At 53.3% G+C, this 24,458-nt stretch overlaps 1 protein-coding gene across 3 annotated transcripts; it reads right to left on the bottom strand.

Annotated features, from left to right (window-relative positions):
• Positions 1–249: 249 nt before the first annotated feature.
• Positions 250–8,141, bottom strand: IL15RA (interleukin 15 receptor subunit alpha). 3 transcript variants are annotated; one of them, XM_080578451.1, is made up of 8 exons: positions 7,934–8,141; positions 3,057–3,245; positions 2,862–2,939; positions 2,138–2,290; positions 1,905–1,934; positions 1,538–1,595; positions 1,072–1,414; positions 250–611 (listed from the first exon to the last, which is right to left on the bottom strand). In XM_080578451.1, the coding sequence occupies exons 1-7, from the start codon at positions 8,004–8,006 to the stop codon at positions 1,303–1,305; spliced, it is 693 nt and encodes a 230-aa protein (XP_080434577.1). In that variant the 5' UTR covers positions 8,007–8,141; the 3' UTR covers positions 250–611; positions 1,072–1,302. The 3 variants fall into 3 exon arrangements, with proteins under 3 accessions (XP_080434577.1, XP_080434576.1, XP_080434578.1); XM_080578450.1 differs by having other exon boundaries at positions 2,138–2,329; positions 7,934–8,138; XM_080578452.1 differs by lacking the exon at positions 2,138–2,290 and having other exon boundaries at positions 7,934–8,138.
• Positions 8,142–24,458: the final 16,317 nt, after the last annotated feature.

Here is a 24,458-nt window from a genome sequence, read left to right as displayed (position 1 = left end):
GACACCTCCTGCTTTCCAGCTGCCTGCTGAAGCCCCTTTTGCCTTCCAGCAGAGCCAAACGGGTCGTGGCAGCCGCCACTTTGCCTCCAGAGGATGGCGGTGCCCATTTGGGGCAGTCACTGGGCCGTGGCAGGGCTGGCCAGCAAGCCCTGGCTGCTGCAGTGGGGGATTTCACCCCAAACCTGCTCCCTCTCCCCATCATCGTGGAGGCCGAGACACCCAACTAAAGCATCGGCCACTCTGCGTGCGTTACTTTATATACAATATATACACATTTTAATATAAAACGTCACCACAAAGCTGCCTGTTCCGTAGCAAGGGGGAAACGAGTGGTTAACAACCGATAAACAGGTGGAGAAGGGAAAACCTGCAAGGGAATATATTCCCTAGGGCGTGTTGTTGCTTTCAGGTTTTGGCAGTGTCTGTAGTGAATCGCTCCTGCTTGCGCCCCCCTGCAAGCAGCCGGAGCCGGTGGGCACCTGGGGTCGGTGCCGAAAGTGCCCCCGAAGGATCCCTGAGTTGTGTCCGAGGGCCCCTGAGCCGCAGCGGGCTGGTGCTGGTGCTGGTGCTGGTGCTGGAGCTCCTCGCTGCGGTCGATGGCTCGGGGGTGGCTGAAAGAGAGCCGGGAAGGAGTCAGAGCACGGCAGAAGGATGCTCGCCCGGGTCTGCAGTGACCGTGAGCAGTGGTTTGGGGGCAGTTTGGGGTTAAAGCCGCTCTAGGGACGGTGTCTAGGTGGCCCAACCCCCAAGGGAAGGGGTGTGATTTGGGGCAGGGCAGCCTGGTTTCAATGCCAGCACACAAACCCCGTCCCCTGTACCCAAAAACATCTTCCACCGGGGCCAACGGCCCAGTCTGCAGTGAGGATGGGCGCATCCTGCTGCCTGTGGGCATGGGGCACCCATGGGTGTCCTGCTCATGGCCTGCTTCAGTGCCTCACATCCAGCTCCTCCGGCCCGTGTTTAAATACCTCCTGCTTTTTGGCCCCCAGCTCAGGCCACCCCACCACCTCCCCCGCCCCAGGGTGCTCCCAGGGCTCACCCACCGAGCTGCCCAGCAGGATAACCACGCACCTTCGGCCGACGGAGCGGGCTCTTCCGTGACAGTCACTCGGTCAGGCTGGGCAAAGCAGCCGCGTGTCCCCGGGGCGAGGATGCGCCGTGCGCAGGGCAGCTGGGGACGGGGGACGTGCTCTGCCCCGCGCCGCTGCCGCTCGGGGAAGCATCCGGCTTTCCAGCCGAGCCCCGAGCACCCTCCTCGCTGGCCGGGCTGGCAGGTACACCGAGTTGCCCGGCCGTGGGTGCTCAGCCCGTGGGGAAGACGCCGGGTGGCACCGTCTCATCGTCCTCGGCTGCGGCGGCGGGAGCCACCATGGGGATGGCCGTCCCCGCCACCGTGTACTCCTGCTGGGCACTCCTGTGGACGGGAGAGGAGCGTCGTCGGCACCCAAAGGGTTTTCCCCAGCTTTTAGGACAGCTCAGGGGACAACAGTGGCTTGTCACCAGTGTGGGGGGACCGCGTGGGGCTCAGCACACTTACATTTTCATCCTCCAGCAGCAGCAAGCCACAACGCTGGCGATGACCAGCAGCGGGAGCCCTGTGGGAGAGACGAGGCAGCCGATGAGCATCTTCTGACGCACGGCCAAGGGAACAGCCCCGCTCAAAACGCCTCCGTAAAGAGCCAAAATTGCGTTATGCACAACTTTTCACAGCGTATTTTTAAGGTACCTTCCCTGCTGGGGGAAGAAATAGGGGCGCTGCATCCTGCCCCCCTTGGAGGCATCGCTCCCGACCGCGGCACAAACCTCGCACGGCTCTGAGAGTGGCTTTTAGGGTAAAAATACAAATTAAATGAACCCACGCTTGCCAAAAATGAGCTTTTTTTGCTCAACCGAGCGCTGCTTACCGATGGAAGAGGCCAATATCTGGGCGGAAACTGAAAAAGAAAAAAAAAAAAAGAGAAATGGAGATTTTAGCCACAGAGCTGGGGAAGCCCAGGAAAGGGGAAGATGCTGGGGGGAACAGCGTTAAAAAGGAGCTCGGAGAGAAGAGGAAAAAGCACTGAAACAGTAAAAGAGCCTGCACTGACTGAAACGCAGCCCCGCTGGCAGGTTGTCTCCCTTGGGGAGGTGAACCAACCTGCAGCGTGGTCCACGGGGGCAGTGGGCAGCGGGGTTGTCCCCAGGGCCATCCCTTTTCCTGGCGGAGACGTCTCCAGCAGCGGGGACATTGCCGGCAGCGTGGACGTCTCCGGCGATGGCCCATCAGCCACCGGCGGCACGGGCGTTGCTGCTGGACAGGGGCTGGAGGTCGGAGCGGCGCCGGTGGTTCCTGCTCGGGGAAAGGGTGTAAAACCCTTTGAATCTGGGGCGGTTCTCAGTGGTGCTCTGGGCAGCGCCCTTACTCCGTGCATGGCCTCGCACCGGATCCAGGCAGGGGGTGGCAAGGGCGACCCAGCCCACCCCACAGCTATGAGGCCGTGGAAGGTCACGCGGCTGAGTTACTCGAGCATGGGATCAGAGAATCGTAGAGGCGTTAAGGTCGGAAGAGCCCTCCAAGATCATCTGGTCCAACATCCCCCTACCACCACCGTCACCCACTAAACCACGTCCTCAAGCACCACATCCAACTTTCCTTGAGCACCCCCAGGGACGGTGACTCCACCACCTCCCTGGGCAACCCATCCCAACGCCTGACTGCTCTTTCTGAGCAGAAATGTCTCCTCATTTCCAGCCTGAACCTCCCCTGGCTCAACTTGAGGCCATTCCCTCTAGTTTGGCTTTCCACAACGCTTTCTCACCGTGACCTCAGCCAAGGCAGCCCCAAACACCCCCCCGTGGCGCCGCGTTCGCCCCTTCCTCACCTCTTTGGGTCGTCCTCATGGTGGGCAGCACGGTCGGGAGCTCGGGGCTGGGGGTTTGCAGGGGTAGAGCCGGGTCCCCTTGGGGAAGACACAACGCGGAGACGCCGTCAGCGGCGGCGGCAACGCCACCCCGCGTCCTCCTCCGCCCCGTCCCCGCGGTCCCCCCGTCCCCAAGGCCACCCGGCGAGAGCTTACGGATGCACTGCAGGGTGGTGGGCGTCCAGACAGGCTTGGCGTCGTGGAGGACGCACTGGATGAGGCCGGAGGTGCCGGCTTTGCGCTTGTAGCCCGGCTTGCAGGTGTAGCGCAGGCAGGCGTTGAGCTGCGTGTTGTTGCCCACGTCGATGTGCGCGTTGGCCACATCCTTGGGGCGGCTGCATCGCGCTGTCACGGGGGAGGAAAACAAAGAAATGAAGGCGATAACGGGGGCATGAGGCGCTCTCCTGGCTCACCGTGCCCAACAGGGGGGTTCCATCCTGCTGGGGAAGGGGGTACGGGGCATTGGTGCTGCTCCAGGGCTGGGAGAGACTCATCCAGCACAGAGCCTACACACGGAGGTGGCTGTGCCTGCACGGGGGGCACGGGGAAGGGGGACAGCGGTGTGCCACGCACAGGGCCCCGGTTACAGCCGGGTTTCTGGCACGTTTGTGGTCCCTTTGAGCAGCTCCTTTTAGCAGAAAAAAGCCTTTTAGCAGAAAAAAAGCCTTTTAGCAGAATGTCTCCTCCTGCAGCGAGCTTCTCGGTCAGCCGCGTCCCGCCGCCAGCCACCACGCTCCGGCTCCGCTCTGTTCTCCTCCTGTTTTGCAGGACGTGGGAATTTCCAGGCGCTGCACGAGTCCTCCTGCTGCTTCCTGGGGTCGTCACCCCCGCTGGTGGCTGCGACCCACGACCCCAGAGGTGGCCGAAATCTGACCGCCACGTGGCCAGGCAGCAGGACGGTGGGGACCTGAGTTAACACTTTCCTTCTCCCCAGCAGCGCTCGCGCTTCCCCTTTAGCTCCGATCTGAGGTCGGTTTTGCAAGAGGGTGTCACGATTTCGCTTCCTTTTCCCTGGCGCGGTGGAGAAAGTTTCCCGGCGGCTCCTACCCCGAGGCTGTGCCCTCGCTGCGACATGGGAAAGGCTCGCGTGTCCACAGCCTGTCCCCAGGCCTGGGCAGAGCGGTGACGCCGCGGGGCGCGCACCGGGACGTGGTCGGGACGTGATGCACGGCGTGGATGCGCGGCTGCGCGGCACGGATGGAGCAGTGCCCCCCGGGATGGGGCACGTTTGGCAGGGAGGGATGCCCGGTGCGATGCTGGGCTGAAGCAACGTTTGGTGATGTCCCCGAGGCTGGTGGCCACCAGGAGTCGAGGCTGTAGGTGAGGTCCTAACCCTTCCCAGTGGCTCTGGGAAGCGCCCAGCGGCTGCAGCGGTGCGGCGGGGCCGGGAGCGGGGTGTCGGTAGGAGCACAAGGACAACGGGGTTGGGATTGCAGTGGTGGGGATGGGAGAATAACGGGGACAGGAGCACGACGGTGACGGGGCTGGAACGATGGTGGCAATGGGATTGGGAACGTGGTGGCAGTGGGGGACAGAGATGGGAGCACGACGGGGACAGGAGCATGATGGCAACGGGGACAGGGGCATGGTGGCAACGGGGACAGGAGCGCAATGGGTTTGGGAGCGTGACAGCAACGGGGACAGGGATGGAAGCACGATGGGGATGGGAGCGTGATGGCGATGGGGACAGGAGGACAACAGCGATGGGAACGTGGTGGGGACGGGAGCGTGATGGGGATGGGAGCGCGATGTCAAGAGGGATGGGAGCACGATGGGAATTCCCATCACAAAGCCAGCAAAAACAGTTCGTGAGCAAACCCCGTCACAGCCTCCCTCTTGCACAAGCCCTCCTTCCTCTCCGGGGTCCATTTCTGGGCATTTCCACCCACTCTCAGGGCAGGGGCACGGGGCACGTACCGCTGCTGCCGCCGCGCTGGCAGCAGTGCCGCAGCTCCGCGGCACGTGTTGGCAAAGGCACAAAGGAAGTGGGCAGCAAGCCAGGACCGGCTCGCCGCCCTGGGAGAAGCCAAAGGGCAGCTTCGGGCGCTGCCATGTGGGTATCCCTCGTCCTTCAGATTGACAGGGACAAGCCAAATCACACGGAAATAAAAGCTGCTTAATGCTGAAACGCCCCGATTTGTATCCGCAGCGTCTCCTGGCAGAGCCCCATGGATGCCTGGGGCGGTCCGAGCCACCCGGGCTGCTTTGCCTCCCTCTTCCCTTCGTTTTGGTGTTTGGGCAGCTCCGTGCCGTGTCCCCTGGCGCCGGGACGTCCTGAAATGCTGCAGACACCATCGCTGAGGGCCAGGGCGTGAGTGACGCCGGGCGCGTGCCGAGCGCGTCGGTTCTCGGCCTCCGCTCAAGAGAGCGGTGACATTTCCAGGAGGAAAAGGAGGCAGCGCCACGGGACGCTCCGCGGCACGCTCGCCTGGCAATAAACCTGCAGCGGTGCCATAAAATTAGTGCAAAGACCTTCCGGTGCCAAAAATAAAAACGATGCGAAAGCAAAGCGAGCGCGGTGGGAAATCCAGCCGGCAAAAGGGGAGAAAACCTTCGGGGGCTGAGATTTCCAGCTGGACGAAGCCCCCCGGATTTGGTCAGTGCCAGGGACTGGCATGCAGCCAGCGCTTGCCAGGGTTTGCTTTCCCCTTACAAAAAACAAGCCATCCGCCTTCTGTTTTCCTAGATAACTCTAGGAAAAGCTCACAAAACTGCCGGCACGGCCAAAAGCATCCCTCTGTTGATCCCCGCTCCTTCCCAGCGTCTCAGGTTGAGTTTTGCCGTTAATGTGCCAGCCCAAATGCTGAAGAACTCATCGCACGGGAGCGAGCTGCTGTGCTGGGCGCACACCTCGGGTCCAGGCGGGTTTTGGACCCTGGATTCCCCGTTCCTGCGTCACCGAGCCGTCCCCCTCCAGCATCAGGGGCTGCACAACCCCAATGAGACATCAGAGAATCCCCATCGGGAAAGCTTTCCCGTGTTGGTGGCTGAATCTCCTCCGAAAACGATCAGCAAACTGAGAGCGGGTCCCGTTTTCTGCGAATGTTATCAAGAACATGAGCCAAAAAAAAAAACCAAACTGGAGGAAAGAGAAATTTCACAGCTCTGTGCCCGAGACCAGAGGATCCACGGAAGACACCAAAACCACAGAAATAAGTAAAACTTTTTTCCGTTTTGCAGCTAACGTGCCCCAAAGCACGTGAAATCGAACAGCCATGCCCGTGGCTGCGAGGAAGAGGGGTTAGGACGGAAACATCCAACGAGGAGACACCGGTGGGTTTGTCTCTTACCGAAAAGGAAAAATCGCTCCGTGGTAAAATCAGGCGTGACGGTAATGGAAGGTGTTAAGAAAATAAGCACAAATTTAATTTTCGCTGGAATTAAGTTAAAACTGAACACACACCGAGTTGCCCCCGTGAGTCGCCTGCTGAGCAAATCCTCAAATCCCCAAATCTGCACAAAAAAGGGCGAGTTCAGGTTCAGCCCCACGCATCCAGGAGAGCCGCGGGGAGCCCGGTGCTGGAGCTTCCCCTGGTGCCAGGCTCAGATTCACCCTCCCCGCTTCCTAAAGGCAAGAAAAGATTTCTCCTGACAAATACCCACGCATTCCTGTGCTTTCCCCGAGAAACGCAGCCCCGGGGATGGAGAGCGGGGGGCGCGACACCTGGTGCGAGCTCAGCGGGGCGCAGCGGGTGTAGCGGATGCAGCGGCTGCGGCACCCCCCGAGTTACCCAGCGGCCGAGTTAAAAGCGGCCGAGTTTTCCTCGAGCCACCAAACCTGCTCCCGACGTCCTTCCCCGCGTCCCAAGCAGCTCCGCATCGCGCCCTTTGTTCCCGACCGCCCCGGGTAAACGCGCTCTGTGCCCCAAACCGCGGTCCTGCTTCCGTCGGCGCCGCCGGGAGCATCATCCGTGGGGCCAGGGCAGGAGGTGCTGCCTTCGGGGAAAATGCTCTCGTGCGTTTCGTTCGCCGCCGGAGTCGCTTTACAGCGCTGCGTGCACACGCCGGCTGTTTAGAGATGGGAATAAACTCATTTTCCAGGGCGTTGCTGTTTTGGCAGCCAGCAGCCAGATAAAGGGAGCACGAAAGCCGTCCCGAAGCTCTGCAGGGCGCCCAGCCTTATTTCCCGTGCTTCCACTTCCAGGCAAACCTTTCCGAATCCCCCCCCGTTTTTCAGTTAATTAAGCGGGGCTAACACGTGCAGAGGAAGGTCTTGCCGCCCGGTGCGAGCGTTTCCCCCGGGCTCTGAGCATCGCTGGCTCCTCTGACGGCGCGGCGCCGGTTTTCCTGAAGCCGCTTGGGAGAGGCGATGCCAAATTTCCACAAGCTCCCGGTCCGGCGGCGATGCCACGAACTGCCCCGAGCCCCGCGTCGCGCCCCAGCTCCGTGCCCCCCAAAGGGAACCCCCCCCCCCGCCGTGATCCGTCTCCCGTGGGGAGCAGCGGCGGGATCCGGCTCCTAAAATCGCCCCCAAACCTCCAGGGACGCCGGTGGGGGTTTGGGGTGGGCGCTAAGTGGGGCAGGCGGGTACCCGGTGGGGTGCAAGGGGAGCTGGGGGAGCAGCGTGGGCGCGGCGTGGGCACCCGTGGGTGCCGGGTGAGCACTTGGGTGCAGCGTGGGCACCCATGGGTGCAGCGTGGGGACCCGTAGGAGCAGCGTGGGGACCCGCGGACGCTTGGTGAGCACCCGTGGGTGCAGGGTGAGCACTTAGGTGCAGCGTGGGCACCCATGGGTGCAGCGTGGGGACCCGTAGGAGCAGCGTGGGGACCCGCGGGCGCTTGGTGAGCACCCGTGGGTGCAGGGTGAGCACTCAGGGTGCAGGGCGGGCACCCACGGGTGCAGCGTGGCCACCCCGGGAGGGAACCGGGGGACCCCAGGGCGAAGCGCAGCCACGCCGGGAGCCCCCGGGCGCGCACCCAGCGCCTCCCTCCCCGCCGGGGCGGCCCGGGCACCCATGGGTGCCCCCTAGGGACCACGGGGGGGGCTCGGGCCCCCCGCCGGCAGGACGGGAGCCCCGGGGAAGCCTCGCTTACCGGTTTCGCCGGCGGCCCAGGGCAGCAGGAGGGCGACGGCCCCGCAGAGGAGCGGCAGCAGCGGGCGCGCCATGGGCGGCGGCACCGGGCCGGGGGCTCAGGGCTCCCCCGGGGGCTCCGAGGCGCTGCCCCGCCGCCCTCCGCCGCCGGCCATGGCCCTTTCCCTTCCCTTCCCTTCCCTTCTCTCGTCTTCCAGGCCCTGCCCCTTTCGCTTTCGCTTTCGGCCTCGGGTGAGCCCGACGGGGACGCGCCCGCCCCGAGGGGATGGGGCCGCCAGGGGGGCGGCACCCGGTGGGGAGGGGTGGAGGGGGGGGGTGGTACGGGGGGTGCGGTACCCGAAAGGGGGAGATGTGGTACCCCAGGGGGGTGCTGTGGCCAAAAGGGGGGAGATGTGGTACCCCAGGGGGGTGCTGTGGCCAAAAGGGGGAGATGTGGTACCCCAGGGGGTGCGGTAGGGGGAGGGAGGATGCGTTACCCCAGGGGGATGCAATACCCAAAAGGGGGGGGGGATTCTTTACCCCAGGGGGTTGCAATACCCAAAGAGGGGGATGCAACACCCAAGGGAGGGGGGGATGCAACACCCAAAGGGGGTCATACACTACCCAAAGACAGGATGTGATACGTGAAGGAGGGAGATGCGTTACCCCAGGGGGATGCAATGCCCAAAATAAGGGACTGCAACACCCGAAGGGGGGGTTATGATACCGGGGGAAGACGTGTTAACCCAGGGGGATGCAATGTCTGGGGGCGGGACGCAATACTCAAAGGAGGGCTGCGATAGCGGGGGGAGACACATCACCTTAAGGGGGGGATGGAGCCAGGAGGATGCAGTACGCAGGGTGGGAAGCGGTACCAGGGCGATGCAGTAAGCAGAGGGGATGCAGCTCCTGGTAGGGGATGATGAAGCATTCAGCACGGGGATGCGTTGAGGTACCCGGGGGAAATGCAGTGCCCTGGGGGAATGCTACTCCCCCCTGCCCCAGTGCCTGGGGAATCCAGTTGGGTGCGATACCAGAACCCTCTTAAACCAAATTCTCAGCCCAAACTCTCTTTGGGTGGGTGGGGGACCCCAGGGACGTCGATGTCAGAGGCCTGAAATGCTGGAGGTGGAGCTTGCTGGTCCGAAACTGGAAACCAGGCGATGAGCCAAGGCCCTGGAAGATGTGCAGAGCTCCTGCATTTGGACTCCAACCCGCGGCACGTCTGGGACCGCGCTGCTCCCGCAGGCCCTGCTCACAACAAACCTGCCCCAGGCAGCCCTACGGCTCCTTGCTGGGGGCCTCCTGGCTTCGTGTGTCTCCGTTTCCCCTTCCACTGGCCACGAGTTGTTTTGTCTTGGTGGCGAATAGGGGAGAAGACGACGACGACAACAACACAACAGAAAAACAACGAAAGGGGAGGGCTATTTGAAGGATCACTTTTCACGGCCGATTAGAAAGCCTTCAAGAGAAGTAGGTAAACTCTCCGTCTGCCCACCACGGCGAAGGCATCAACCCCCATTAACCTCCCTCAGAGCAAAAGAGAGTTGTGGCTGGCGGCCCAGGCGGCCATCACATCATTAAACCCTTCTGAGTGTATTTTAGAAAGCACACTTCTTAATCTGCGTACTCTGGACAGTCAAGATTTCACCAGACGAGTGCTATGAAGCAATCAGCAGGTTAGAGTTCACAATGAGCTAAAGCAATAAATAGCTGAGGGCGATAACACCAGGATTTGGTAAAGAAAATCCTCAGCCTGCAAGGGCTTCTGCAAACATTCATTCAAAAGCCGCAGAGGACACGAGAGCCTTATACCAGATTTTGGGGGACGGCTTTTGTAATCCTTATAAAAACAAGCCCTGTAGCTCATGAACGTTGCTTAGGTAAGCTAAGCGAAGTGCAAGTGCTTATATTCGCCAAACTGGAGAAATGCAGTGCCTGAGAACAGCACATTTTCAACAGGAGGCTCTTCTGCAAAAACCAGAGCCGTCAAGTGACCGTGGCTGATGATTTCTAGCGTCGTCCCCTTGAGCCCTGCCTGTTCCCTGTCCCAGGGAGTTCTTTGTGCCCTGTCCTCAGCACATGGCACCAAAGGATCCTTCTCACCTTGCCCTTGCCCTATGCACCAAGACAAGGAAGTGATCCTAAAGCATCCCTTGCCATGGGACAGGGAGATGACCAGGGGCTGAGCTCATCTTTGCTATTTTCAAAGGGCTTTGCCAACCCACGGCCAAGCTAATGGTGTTAAGAGTTGCCCTTTCAATTGCTTCTAGCGTCTGAGGAACAAGTTTGGGGCTGAGCTATCATCCACTGTCTCGCCATGCGTCGCTCTGGGGGAGGTTGGGTAGAAAGAGCCGATGAGTTCTGCGAGTTCTGGGAGTCCCAAACAACAAACCCTACAAGGCTCCTGAAGACACCAGTGACACACGGAGAACCGTGCAACGTGGCACAAATGGCGGCGTCACGGTGCACACACGCAAGAACAGACCGGTTTTGGTGGCGCCTGCCCCTTCTGTGCTTCGTTTCCAAGTTCCTGCGCAAATTTAAGAGAGTTTTGAATAGGCAATGTTTCAATAATTCGCCTTGTCAGGTCGCTTTATTGCCTTTTGCTGCTGGAGTTTTGTTTCTTCCTCCTTGGCTACGTAAGGGTTGTATTACTGACTATTTTACTGAAGATTTCTGGGGTAAGAAAAGCTGGATTCAGACCAGGAGTAGAGCCCAGTCCAGTGGCTTCAAAGAGAGAAAACTTGCTTGTTCCAAGAGGCGGCGCCGGCAGTGACGACCCCTCTCCTGCCGGGGTTAAAACGTTCCTTTGTGTTCACTTTCCAGCTAAAAGCAACGGAAACGGTTACTTAAACAGCAAAATAGCGCAGGGCACAACGATAAATCTGCTTTTGCTTTTCTTTGGGGATTCAGCCAGGAATAATTCATTTCTTATCAATTCTAGCATAACCTGTGCCGAGCACGTACAACCCCTGGGGATGTGAGATTATTATAAAATGCTCTTATCTCCCAGGAATGTGTTGGGGTTTGGTTCACCTGTTCTATTTGCATGTGGTAAGTACCAAAGGTTGCTAGGAACTGTTTTTAAAGATCAGATTTGCGAGGTGGAGTGATTTCCCGTCAGCTTAGCATCCCTGCTCTAGTTTTGTGTCTAGAAAGGGCACCTGGACAAAATCAGAATAGAGCCCTGGAAAAAAAGCAACATCAAAAAAAAGTTCAGCTGTTTCCTTACCCAGGAAGCAGTCACAGTGCTAATGCTTTGCCTTATGGCAGCTCCAAAACCGCTGAGGCTCTCTATGAAAGAAGCAGCTGGCTTTCCGGTACAGAAATAACAATTAGGCCTCCTGTAATTAGGTCTGCAAATGAGGAATGCCGGCGCCAGGCTTGGAGAGGCAAAAGTAAGCGTGACCCACACCTGGCACTGCTCCCCACCCGGGGGTGCATAGATGCAAAAAAAATTTATCCTACGGGTGTTGCAGGTGAGTTTTAAAAGTTAAATGTGTTGATTAATAAGGAGAAGGAAGAGGAGGACAAAGAAGAATAAAGAGAAAAAGAAGGAGAAGAATGAGAGAAAGAAGGAGGAGGTGCAGAAGAAGGAGGAGGAGGACAACGAGAAGAAGCAGCAGAAGAAGGGGAAAGGAGGAGGAAGAGAGGAGAAGGAAGAGAAAGAGGAGAAGGAAGACGAGAAAGGAGAAGGAGAAGAAGCAGGAGAAGCAGAAGTGGAAAGGAGAAGGAGAGGAGAAGCGGAAGGTGAAGGAGGAGGAGGAGAAGTAGAAGGAGGAGAAGGAGGAGAAAGAAAGGAGGAGGAATAGCAGGAGAAGCAGGGGAAGGAGGAAGGAGAAGAAAGAAGAAACAAGAAAAGCAGGAGAAAAGAGAATCAGGAGGAGAAGGGAGAAGCAGAAGAAGGAGAAGAAGCAGGAAAAGAAGAAGGAGGAAAAGGAGGAGGAGAAAGAATAAAAAGAAGTAAGAAGGCAACGCAGTGCTCAGCATTCTAGCTGGGACGGTTTTTTGCTAAGAGCCCTAACGCACTGCCTGGAGCCCACACTTGTTTGCTGCAGGTTTTACGCACTGACACACATCAGCAGCTTTTTATTTCTGGCTGCAAGGTGGCGGAGTTCCTGGAAATGGGTTGGTTTCTCTGCCCACAGGAATACCCTGGCTCGGCTCAGCAGGCGTGAGCCCCTGTGGCTCTTAAATCCGCGATACCTGGCTGGGGGGGCTCCTGCACTTCCAAAGGCTGCTCCTGGGCTCGACAAGAGGATTTGCTCCGTGCCGGTGTTTCATCAGGCAGGACTTTACCACCAAGAAATCACACGGGAGACGAGCAAGAGGTGGAGTGGGCTGCTTGGCTCAGCGGGGATCTCCGGCGGGGTTTTTTGGAAATTCAGCTCCGTTCCCATGTAGGGCGATGGGGTGGGGGCAGGCACCGATGAAACCACGGAGGGGGTTTCTGCCGCAGGGTTGCTCTGGGTCTTGTCCTCTGGGATCCGTGGCTTTGGGGAATTTCGGCTCTCAGAGCGTAAGGTCATCGGCGAGAAACGCCGCAGCCTTTTCTCCGAGAAAGGTGGCAGATTTGGGCTGCGAACCTTCAATTTATGCGATCGTAGTACATCCTGGGGGAGACGAGCGATGAAACACGAGGCTGTAACACTGCCGGCCAGAGGCTTGGACGCAGTCCCTTTGTCCATAAATCATATCCCCAGGAGACTTCTCTGAAAGCAAAAATAATATTGCTCACTTTATTTATTTATTTTTTTAGTAAGGAGGATGGTAGATTTCTATGGCTCTTTCCAGAAGCCTATAAATGCCTGTCATAGGAGGCATTTTCCCATTTTACTTTCCTTGGGGTGAAAAACATTGTACGTGACGTCATTCAATGGTAGAAAGTGTAACAAGGTACAGGCAAGGTGTGTTACATCACGCCAAAAATCCCTGTGAGCACAGTAACTTTTAAAACTGCCCTGAGTTGTGTGAAATTAAGCTCGCCTGCATTCGCCGTTGAAAGCTGTAAATTATGGTAAGTGGGAGATCTTCACTCCGAAACACTCGTGCGGAGAAAAATGGTGCTGCAAAGGCTTGGAAACAAAACGAAATGAAACAAAACACATTTTCCTCCTTTTAACGAGTTCAGGGAAACTCTCCTTGCCCTCTATACGGTGCCAAAGGAAACAGCTTGTAATAGAGGACTAAAAGCTCGGGGAAAACGGGCTTAGGAGCGGGTTGGTTTTCATTTCACGGATCTTCTCATCCGTCTGTAGATGGCTGAGGGTATTAAGCTTCGACGTGGCTTTGTGATGAGATTGAGGGGGTTGCGCAGTGCAGCCTCCCAGCTTGCCCTTGCCGCGAGGATGTTTTTATTTTTCCTCTCGTTGGCCTGAGAAAATCCGTACTCACAAGCGACGTCCCGCAGCAGGCATCTGGGTATGTTGCTGGCCCGCCACACTGCTTTTCTCGAGTTCTTGGAGCTGGCAGAGAAGCTGAGAAAGCAAATGCTCCAAGCTGGCTATTTATAGACAGTTACTCCAAGCCCTGGTTTAGGAGATGCATCGTTACCCGAGGATAGAGTGGCCTAATAAGTTAGCAGAGTCGTAAGGTCATTATTTGTGTTGGTTCGGAGCAGACCATTACGCTGTTTTTAGCCTTGCTCCATCCTACTGCTGAGGAGAGGATTTAAGCGGGTGTTGCTGCTCCTGAAAGCAGTCGGAGGTGCAACCGTGGTCACGAAACCATGATCTCGGACGTGTGTTCAGCACGTAACAGCTTCAGTGCTGTGCATGCACGCCAACAAGGCCACAAAATGCCGGGGAAGCAATACTGGTGGGTGCTAAGCCTGAGCAGCCAGGCGGAGCCAGGGGCTTCTGCATAGACCAGGGAGGCAAACGTAAGATAAAAAGGTGCCACCAGAGGCAAAAGAAAAAGGGAGGATAAAGCTGGAAGGGTTAAAGAGAGGAATTTCTTCTAAAAAAGGCGAATTCTGGTTAGAAATGTTTCATCGCTGAGATGTGAGGTTACACAGAGAGCTCGGTAAAAAAGGATTTAATAAGGAGACAGACGGACTGCTGTGACAGGGACATGGGGCTGGGGCAGACAAGCATACAGACCAGCTCCATTTTCCACCAAGCTGGCCCCTTTTATACCTTTTCTTGTCTATTCCTCCTTTTTCACTCCCTGCACACGCCTTCACCAGTCTGCACACCAGCACCCCCAGTACAAGGACCCTCGGGTTTGCACCTGCATCAGTAGGAAAGTCCCAGCTCACCTGGGGTTTTTTAACAGTGCATCAATTAGGGTGACTGCTGGGGTTTGTTTCTTGTCTTTGGCCTCCACTGGGTCTGTATCTCTGTCTATTTTGTTTATGGCTTTCCCCTTTCCTTCTTATCTCCTTTTGCACTGCAAAGTTGCAACAAATAGAAAATAAAAATAAAAGCAAATCGCTTTCTCGGCATAAGCCAAAGGAAAACATGCAGCTGAGAAGTGTGTCCTTCCTGCAGAAGAAAGTCTCCCGGCAGCTGCCACTGTGATTTTTGGGATGGGGCAAAGGATCTATGAGCAGGGGAGCTCGAGAGAGGAGTGGAAACTGCAGACACGGCGAGGAAAGGGCTCGCACAGCACCTTGAAAGCAACCGTGTGTCTTTAACATGTGCACGAGAGCTGAGGAGTGCTGCCACCAGCTTTACCTGGAGAAGATGAAATACAGACAAGGAATTTGGAATTAGGACTTTGGCTTGGAATAGCAAAATCACATTAACGAATTACGTTCAGAGATGAAGGGATGAACTAGAGCAGGGCATGCCTTCGGACAAGGAATGTCGTGGATTTCTGAAAACAGCAGCAGAAAGGTCCCAGACTGGATTTTTTTGTGAACCTGTACTTTCCGGAAGCAGATTTCTCATCCGAAGCCACAGGGCACTTAGAAAGCATGGATGAAAAGGAATATGCTAACATTAATTAACACTGAATACAGTTTTTAAGTGAGCAAGCATTTCTCCTGGGGTTAATTCCATGCAGATACGATTATAGCTTCGGTAGGCAAGATAGATTAAAAGCTGGACGTCGGAGTAATCACTCTAGAAAAGTTATACTGAAAGGCTTTAAACAGTGGTAACAAGTTATTGGCCAGAGTAAAGAACTCAGTCTTGCAAACTATCCGTGCTGCCAACATTTTCAGCTTTCAGTAAGGTTGCAAGGACATGGGGTTGTTTTTGGAAGATGAACACTCCTGCACATATATAATCTGTTTATCATTCTTTCTTTCTTTTTTTTTTTAATGAGATAGGAAAAATAAACTAGGATAATACATTTTGGGAGTACTTTGACTTCGTTTGTTATTGTTAAATGCAGCAAAGAGCGGCGGCTTCCTCCAGCTGCTCTGGCCCAGCGTGGCTGATGGCAGGACCCCAACGGCTCCAGCAGACGACGCCAGGACCCCAACCTTCTCCCTGGACCGCACGTGCTCCTTCAGCAGGCATGCACATGGGAGAGAGAGTGCAAACAGCAAAGGGATGGTTAAGAAAAGATTTAATGAGAGAAGATAGGACATCTATCTTAGGGACATCTTATCTTCTTAATGAAGAAGATAGGACAGACTGTGATCGTCAGGCACAAGGTTCAGCCAGAAAATTGCACTGACCGACCCCGTTTCACACACGTTTTGCCTTTTTCATACTCTTTTCTCCCTATCCCCCCTTTTTGATCCTCCTGCTCCCCCTTCCCCCTGCACACCCCATGGGTTGCAGAGCTCTGCAGTTTCTGCACCCTCCCGGTCCAGGGCCCCTTGGTTCACATCCTACCAGCCGCAAGGTTCGGCCTTAATGGAAGCGGTGCCGGTAGCTCGTTAGCCCGCCAATTAGTGAGACTGGGAGTTCTGTTCCTTGTGATTGTCTCCCACCTTAGAAACCCTCCATCGGGTAGCTCTGGTGGCATAAATATTCCTACGTTCTCACCTAAATCAGCGTGTCTGACCGGGGGGCTCCCATCACCGCCTCCCTTTCCTACTACTCCTTCTTGCCTTGGGAAAGGTCCGTGACCAGGCACCCACGAAGGAGCAGATGCTCTTCTTCCACAACCCCTTGTAGTCATCTATAGCTTTTCAAGTTCTTTTCCCACATTTCTGAGTTAAAACCACAGCCCTCCACTTATGAGAGCTGCTCCACACCAGCCTTATGCACAAATCTCTTCTCTTACTCGCGGGTTACTCGCAGGTTCTCACGTAGGGAATACTTTGATGAAGAAGACTGAGGAGATGCCAAACACTACGTCAAACACTCCCCAAACACCATGCTGTGCCTGTTAATCACTCGAGAAGCCACTGACTTTGAAGATCTGCTAGGGGAGGAGGACGCATCTCACCCAGCTTTACATACCAACATCTGGATGTCTCCGCTCAACTCAGTTGCCTTCGATTCCCTCGGAGTCCACAGGAAAAAAACGGCACCTTCTGGATACATCTTAGCTGGTTTCCATCAGAACTGGTGGTCAGCAGCAGAAAATACCTGCAAAGACTTCAAATGACTTCGAATATCTAAACTAGTAGAGCTTTAACACGAGCAGAAGGAAAGACAAGATGCAGTTTTGCAAAACACGCCAACTACCTCTCTTCTTGTGGAAAACGGGGCGTTTTGTAAGGAGACTAAGAGGAAGGTAATACTTAACTATCTGCAGCCACCGTTTCAGAGAGAATTGCTTGGAAATCTGGAAGGAAGCCCTCTGCTCTGCCTCGCCATCTGATACCGAGATTTAGACCTGCAAAGCTTGGACTGGCATGCAACTGCCCCTTCGAACGTTGCTTTCTTAAGGCATTGGATGTAATTGATAGGGATGACTGAGTCAGGATCTCTGGTTAGGGGACAGAGTCCTCAATTGCTCCTTCGTTAACGAAGAGAACTGCAGAAATGGACAGTAACTGCCTCCAGCCTTCCATCTTGCGGAACGTAGCAATCTTGTCTGTGTCTTTCACAAAATGGAGGAATTTAGGTTTGAAGAGAGACATTTCAGCATTCCATGAATGAACACGAGACAGCAGCATGTCCCGCGATGACAGCAGAGAGATGAACGTTGTCCTCTAATTACAAGTTGTGGTTTAACACTTGGATTCGTTCCTTGGATTCAGACACCACCAGCAAAAATTTCTTTCCTTTTATAGCTCTTTCCTGAAAAAGAACCATAAGAACAACAACAACAACAAAAAAACACAGCACAGATGGTTGGAGGTTTTGCTGAAGTGGTTTTGGAGACCAAGGAGCCCTGCTTGTTGTGCATGCTTATGCTGCTTCAGAAGAGTTAAACAATTTTTATTGCAACACTTCTGGTCCAAGCAGACACCACTTGAATTTTCTGCTACAAAAGATTGTATACGGTTACATGAAAACAAGCGTGGCATTCAGGGCATTTGGACAGATTAATCATACTTAAGGAGCAGTTCAAACATTTTGCTGAAAGAATGCATCTTGACCGGGATTTGTCTTTGCTGGACTGCATAAAAAAGCAGAATCAGAAATATTAAGTGGTTTTTATCAATCTCTCTGCATTAATTAGGGGACTGAAACACAAGCCTGTTGCCTGTGAGCAGGCAGTACCAGTCGTCCCATTTCCCAGACGATGTGGACTCAAGGGAATGTAAAGAACAGCAATTCTGACTGCTCAGAGATAAGGAAAAACTCTCAGAAGACATCAGAGAAGACTGTGAGAAAGGATATCTGTCTCAGGAATGGTACAAAGGTCTCGTGGCACACCAGACCGAAAGGAGAAAGTAGTAAACCCAGAAGCTCAGAAAGGGAAGCCCACATGACACAATGCACTGTTAGGCGGCAGAAGTCCAGACAGGCAAATATCTAACCACTAAACCAGCTGGTCACTTTATCATATTGCTTGTGGCTAGAATTAAAGATAAACTTTTCATCCAACACTGTAAACTCACTCACCAGTCTCTAGTTTTCTAAAAACCAAAATGAGAGCTGCTCTTGGAACAGATTATACAGGACGACCTTTTATAGAGCCCGTACTTCTTCTGGGGCAAGAAAAAATTGGCCACAATCACGGAATTGGTACAAACGCGGCACTTTGAGGCTGATCCATCTGAAATTTCCTGGGTTACCAAACCAGACCTACATATGTGTGCTGCCATGACACAACTCCAACTGTCCCAGCTGCCTTGCTGACGGCAACCAGCTCCCGCTGAGGTTTTCAAATAGATTTATGGATGTTCTTTTTCCAGCAGACTAATTTGTTCACCGGATTATGCAATTAATCTTTGTGGTCCGGCTGTGTTAGCGAAGCCAGGGCAGATGTAGCGCATTGTGCTTGGCTGCTCAGACTGCGTCCCAGCTGGCTCCCCCCGGCCACGACGTCTATGGCATGTTGTTGGTGTGGTGGGTATGGACTGCTCCTGTACAGCACGGTGGGGATGGTCTGCTCGCGTACAGCATGGTGGGGATGGTCTTCTTCTGTACAGCACGATGGGTTCCGTCTGCTCCCGCTCTTGGCATAAGTCGCAGTCAGGTTTGCGAGCATGAAATCGCCCCTTGAACAGGATAGCTCGTTAAAACAGAGCCCCAGGCAGAGCACATTCTGGGAAGCAACCTGATAAGGAATCTGTTTGACTACCATTTGATCATTTAATCTCATAAATAGGAAGGGAAAAGCTATCACGACACCATTCCTCTGCTGGTGAAGGCTGACAGCGCCTCACTCCCCTGTGAGGGGAAGAGGATTGCGCAACCCGATTTCAAAATAAATATTCAAAAGACCCGAATCCTGGAAAATTACTGACCAAGAGACAATGGCCTTGTAATCCTATGAATAGCGACCCCAAACAAGAACTCTTGGAGCTCTCCAGGAACTGAACCCACAATTTCCCCCTGAGCTGGGACACCTCTCGGGGTGCCCCGAGGGTCCCCACATCTCAGGGCTGAATCCTCAAGGAACGAGCTCATCTGCAGACATACACCAGCGAGGGAGTAGGGTGAACTAAGAGGGAGGTTTTGAAGCCACAGAATTTAGAACAACTCCCCTGGGACCCTGCAGTAAGTCTCAGGTGAACCTTGTCACTCTCGGACCACTAACTAAGTCACTGCGTCTATTGTAGCAAATCCCTTTGGACCATTGTGCTAATTGTCTGAGACTTACCTACTGATGAGTGCTGTTAAAATCATGTAATCTAACCTGGTTATTTGCTATAAAGGTATATAATAAAACGTTAATTGCTGCGTCATTAGAGTTGCATAAAATCTAATTCCACAGCAGCTGGAAAGGACACCTCTCTTCTTGGCCTTCCATCTGAAACCTCGTAGGGGGTTCCAGAAACTCCCTTTTTGTCCCGTTTTTTCTGCCTGTCCTAAGGAGCAGTGCTTTAAAAAGCAGGAAGCCTGAAACAACAAACCTACTGACAACTTGCTCACATTATTTCAACCCAGTACTTGAAGGGAAAGGGTGTGTTCTATTGTGTAAATCAAGCTCAGTAGGAGCATTTTGCTGTGCAGGAAGGATTTGACAACAAATACAACTTTAACTAAAAAGGACAAGCAAAATTGCATTATTTTCTAGAACAAATTAAGAAGCCTCATGTTAAAGCAGCCAGCCTAGCAGGTGAGCGTGGGAAGTGTCCTACAGCACACAAGGGCCGCACAATGAAGACATCAGAGTGGCTGGAAATACACTGATATATGAGAAAATCAGGCTAAGGGGACTGATGGGTAGTACGCAGTATTACAAAAGATGAATTCAGAGGGGAAGATAAAAGTCTTTTTTTGATGTAAGAGCGTGTAGGAAGACACTGAACGTGTTGGAAGGGGAACTCGGTACACTAGAAGGTAAGGGAGGTGGCTTTTTAATAGCGTTCCCGATGTGTACTCTTGGGAGGCTGTGATGGTACAGTGGTCGAAGCAGGATTGTGTAAAGGACTAAAAGAGAATTTAGCCACGGGGTCGGAAAGAAAAGGAGGGATGGTGGCTACGGAGAGAGGCTAGAAGCAGAAAGATCTGAAGGCAGTCTGTGGGGTGAGGTTGGATGGAAGTTTGGCGTCTTCATGGTGGAGAAGCTGTTGTTTGGTGGCGATGGCAAAAGAAAGGGGAGAGGTTTGGGAATTAGGGAGGGAGAAAGCAAGATGCAAGACAGCATTTTTTGTGTGAAACGATCAGAATATAAGTTTCAAGGAGTAATGTTTGATCATACTAACAATGAATGTCAAATTTCCAGGATGGGAGGTATCTAGGGACAGGTTTTTAAAGCACTGAAGTGTGTAAAGACATACAGAGGTCCCTATATACAGTTCCTAAAAATGTCTCTTCTCCAATTTTTAAAATGTACAGAGAGCAGTTCCCCCTTAGTAAAATGTCCAGGAGTGTAGAAGTTGCAGTCGTGCCCTCCCTGACTGAAACTATTTCCTTTTCAAGTTAACTGCACTAAAATCTGACCCTCCCACATCCACTTTCAATACTCACATGGCCGGACAGGATATAGTTGAGTACAGGCTGGAGAGTGTGAACAAAATGGAAGGATGTCAGCGCGGCCATATTCATCTTTAGGTAGCTCAAGGTAGCTGAGTACAATCCCACAGTTTTGCCATCACAATCTATGCAGAAAACTGAAAACAAAAAACAACAACAATACCCCACAAAGTCAGTATCGGCTTTGGGGACACACTTACACATAACTACTGTTCCTTTACACATTGTAGCAGGGCAAGGGGATGCTGAGGCAACGTTATGTAGTATTTTTATATTGCCTTTTTGCCCACCAGGTTAATGATTTGTTGAAGCACAGAACAGAATTTTTTTATTTTTATTTTTTGTAGGGTGACGCAGAAAGCATTACTCAGAGGAACTTTGCAGGGTCACTTGTACCTTGAGATTTCTGGTTTGTTCTGAGCAGTTGTGGCACATTTTTCACAAAGAAAGATGTCATTTCTGAGGCCATGGTTTAATGATAAGTAAATCCAGCTTAAAAACTCCTGAACTGAGTTAAACCCTTCTGCAACTATATGATGCAAAGCACTGGCCCAATATAAATTCAGTGTGTTGACTTAAGTTGGTTCAAAAAATGATGCTGGATTCCTTAGGTACCAGCTGGTCCTGTGCCAGATCAGGTATTGTTTATTATTCCCAGGTAGCAAAGGGAATAAAAGTATAAATATAAAATATATATAAATATATAAATATAAAAGTAGTGCTAGCTAAAGAAATACTGATTCACAGTTAATTCAGATTGCATTTGTATTGCAAACAATTGCTGAATCACAGCCAAAGGAAAATAAAAAGTAAACCACTGAAAACATTTTGACCAGAATATTTTTGCTTTTAATTTATTTTAAATAAAAGCTATTAAAGGGGAGTGTTCCTCAGACTGGTTTCTACCTTTGTAGTGGCTGTATATAATTCAGTATGAGGTTCTGCACAACATTTACAATCCTTTATTTGGCACACATACATTTATTTTTTTTTTCATTTTTCCCTGTTAGAGATCACTTTTTACTTTTTCTCACGGTGTATTTTGTTACCTTAATTTTTCAGACGCACACCAACCTCTAAGCCCTCTACAAACATCTCAGGCTCAGTCAGCAAACAATCTGGGACTAAATGGACCTGCCCTAAAACAGTTGTCTCAGGCAGGGTCATAAACTGTCCTGTGAAACTATATTATTCTTTAAAATTGAAAATAAAGCCCAGACAGGATGCCTGACCCAGACACACAGCGTTTTGGAAGATTAATTCTGCCCTCCTGTCAAAGGGAGTGCAGTCAGCAGCCGTCCACATCCTTTGACCTCGTCTGCACTTACCACACACTTCAAATGGCGTCAAATTAGAATCAAAGAATCACAGAATATCCCAAGTTGGAAGGGACCCACAAGGATCATCGAGTCCAACTCCCGGCTCCACACAGATCTACCTAAAAATTCGGACCGTCTGACTGAGAGCACAGTCCAAACGCTTCTTAAACGGCTCGGTGCCGTGACTGCGTCCCTTGGGAGCCTGTTTCAGTGCGCGACAACCCCCTCGCTGAAGAACCTCTTCCTGATGTCCAGCCTGAACCTCCCCTGCCTCAGCTTGACACCATTCCCTCGGGTCCTGTCGCTGGTCACTGAAGAGAACAGATCAACGCCTGCCCCTCCGCTCCCCTCGTGAGGAAGCTGTAGGCCGCCATGAGGCCTCCCCTCAGCCTCCTCTTCTCCAGGCTGAACAGGCCTGGTGACCACAGCCGCTCCTCGTACGTCTTCCCCTCTAGGCCCCTCTAGGCCCTTCACCATCTTCATTGCCCTCCTCTGGACACTCCCCAACAGTTTAATGTCCTTTTTGTACCGTGGTGCCCAGAACTGCGCACAGCGCTCGAGGTGAGGCCGCACCAGCGCAGAGCAGAGCGGGACAATCCCTTCCCTCGGCCGACTAGCGACGCCGTGCTTGCTTAAACACAGGACTTGAAATAGGAGAACCTGTTATTTTTAGGCCAGTTGCAACAGCACTGACACCTGCATTCCAGATTATCTAATCGTTATTTTTAAAATCATTAAAAATACAGCTAAATTCTTGCTGGGTGAGCTCCCCAGTGCTTGTGCGGCAGGGACCCAGGGCTGCTGGCACCCCCCGGGCACTTCCCACTGCCGTTCATTGCAGGGTCACAGATGCTGACCCTGACCGGCAGAGCTCCTTGATAGCACCACTGGCAAGTAATTAACAAAAACTAAAGCCAAAGCAAATTCAGGCAGTGGTCATCAGACAGTCGCTGTCCCACTGGAAACAAGCTAGTCATCTTGCACCATGGGAAGCCCATGCAAAGGCTTGAGACTGCGCCAACTTGTCAGGACAGAGCCCACAGCTTTACGCTAACAATAGCAAATTTGAAATTAACGAGAGATCGGTTAGTTAATTTTATGAAGAACAATGTCAGGAAAAAGCATTGTAAAATACTTGGGAAATACTCAGGAAAGAAAGAGGTGACCGGAGAGGCGGTAGCTGGAGGGTGCCCAAACCCAGACACATCCTCTCCATCCCGGTTTTGCTGGAACCAGCTGCATGACCCACGCAGGACCAGCTGTGTGCAGCCAGCAGTGGAGGACGGATGCTTTTCATCTCTCCGGTCACTCTGTTCCTTAGGAATAACCATGCCAGATACAATCGGCCCTGCAGCTCCGGGCACGTGCCCTGGTCCCAGGAGGGTGCACGCAGAAGCTGCCAGGGTGCTGCTCTCCCCAGCCCGGGCTCAGCGCTGAGCACTTATCCCTCGTCCTCCACCACCGCCCAGAAATGAGCAAACACCCAGTGCAACCACGAGGCACAGGGCTTGGGAAGGGCCAGGAAAAGGCTGGCACGGCAGCCACCACACCGCCTGCTGGGATTCGTTCCCCATTAATAGCGTATAGTGTTTAAAATAACCAGCCAGGTTATTTTAAAGTTCTCACACTGCCACTTCAGACTGCGACGTTGTATCTTATGCATACAGCCAGTTGTTGCACCAATTAAGAATTTTCTTTGATTTAATAATCTTCTAATTGCAATGTACTCACAGTCTTGGCCCAACTATTTTGGCAGCAGCGTTTCAAAGAACACGCTCTGTGCACACTGGCTTGTCGTATCCAAAGCAAAGCCTTTGGAGCAGTGGCTCGGAGGAACCCCTTCAAGCCTCTCTGCCAGCTACAAGCCCAGCCCGGAGCTGCCCACAAGCTCAGACTGAGGGTATAAATGTAAATTTCTGTCCTTTAAGAAATTTGTGTGGTATAGGACTGTTGGATATAGATACATTCGCCTGCCTCTGTTCTTTTCTTGCCCCTCCCAAGGTCAGGAGACATTTTTAGTCAAAGGTTACTCACGGACAGTTAAGGGACCCAGCATTTTTAGCATTTTACAGCAGCGTGTCTGCTAGCTGGGTTGTAAGGAAGCTGGTACCTGGTGCAGAACTGCCGAGGAAAACCAAGCCAATAGCCTCCTTTCCTCCAGAATAGACAGCCCCAGCGTCCCCAGCCGCTCCTCACAGGACATGCCTTCTTTTTACCTGCTTTGTTGCCCTCCTCTGGACACTTCCAAGTACCTTAAAATCCTTTTTATACCGTGGAGCCCAGAACTGCAGGCAGTGTTTGAGGTGAGGCCACACCAACACTAAACGTAGCAGGAGAATCACTTCTTTTGATGCCCCCCAAACTGGTGTTTGCCCTCTTGGCTGCCAGAGCACGCTGCTGGCTCCTGCTGTCACCTGCACCCCCAGGTCCCTGTCTGCTGAGCTGCTCTCCAGCCACATGTCTCTGAGTCTGTACCCATGCCTGGCATTACTCCATCCTTGGCACCACAGCCCTCATTTTTCTTTGCTGAATTTCACGCCGTTGGTGATTGCCCAACGTGGTGCCTCCGGCACGGCAGCATGCACTGGTGGCAAGGCACCAGCCCTCCCTGCTCGCCCACAGCCGTGCTTCTCTCCCATGTCCAGCAAGGAAACGCATCCTTGGGGCCTGCCAGATTCCTCACGAAGAGCTGTGTCTTGATTTGAACCAGTGCTGGGCTGGAGAACAGCTGCAATGCAGAAAAAAAAAAAAGGAGTTAAGTGAGGCGATGGCTCCACATTCC

Source organism: Anser brachyrhynchus, assembly GCF_964034855.1.
Source record: "Anser brachyrhynchus genome assembly, chromosome: 1".
NCBI classification, from domain to species: domain Eukaryota; kingdom Metazoa; phylum Chordata; class Aves; order Anseriformes; family Anatidae; genus Anser; species Anser brachyrhynchus.
This window is presented reverse-complemented; position numbering and strand designations above follow the sequence as displayed.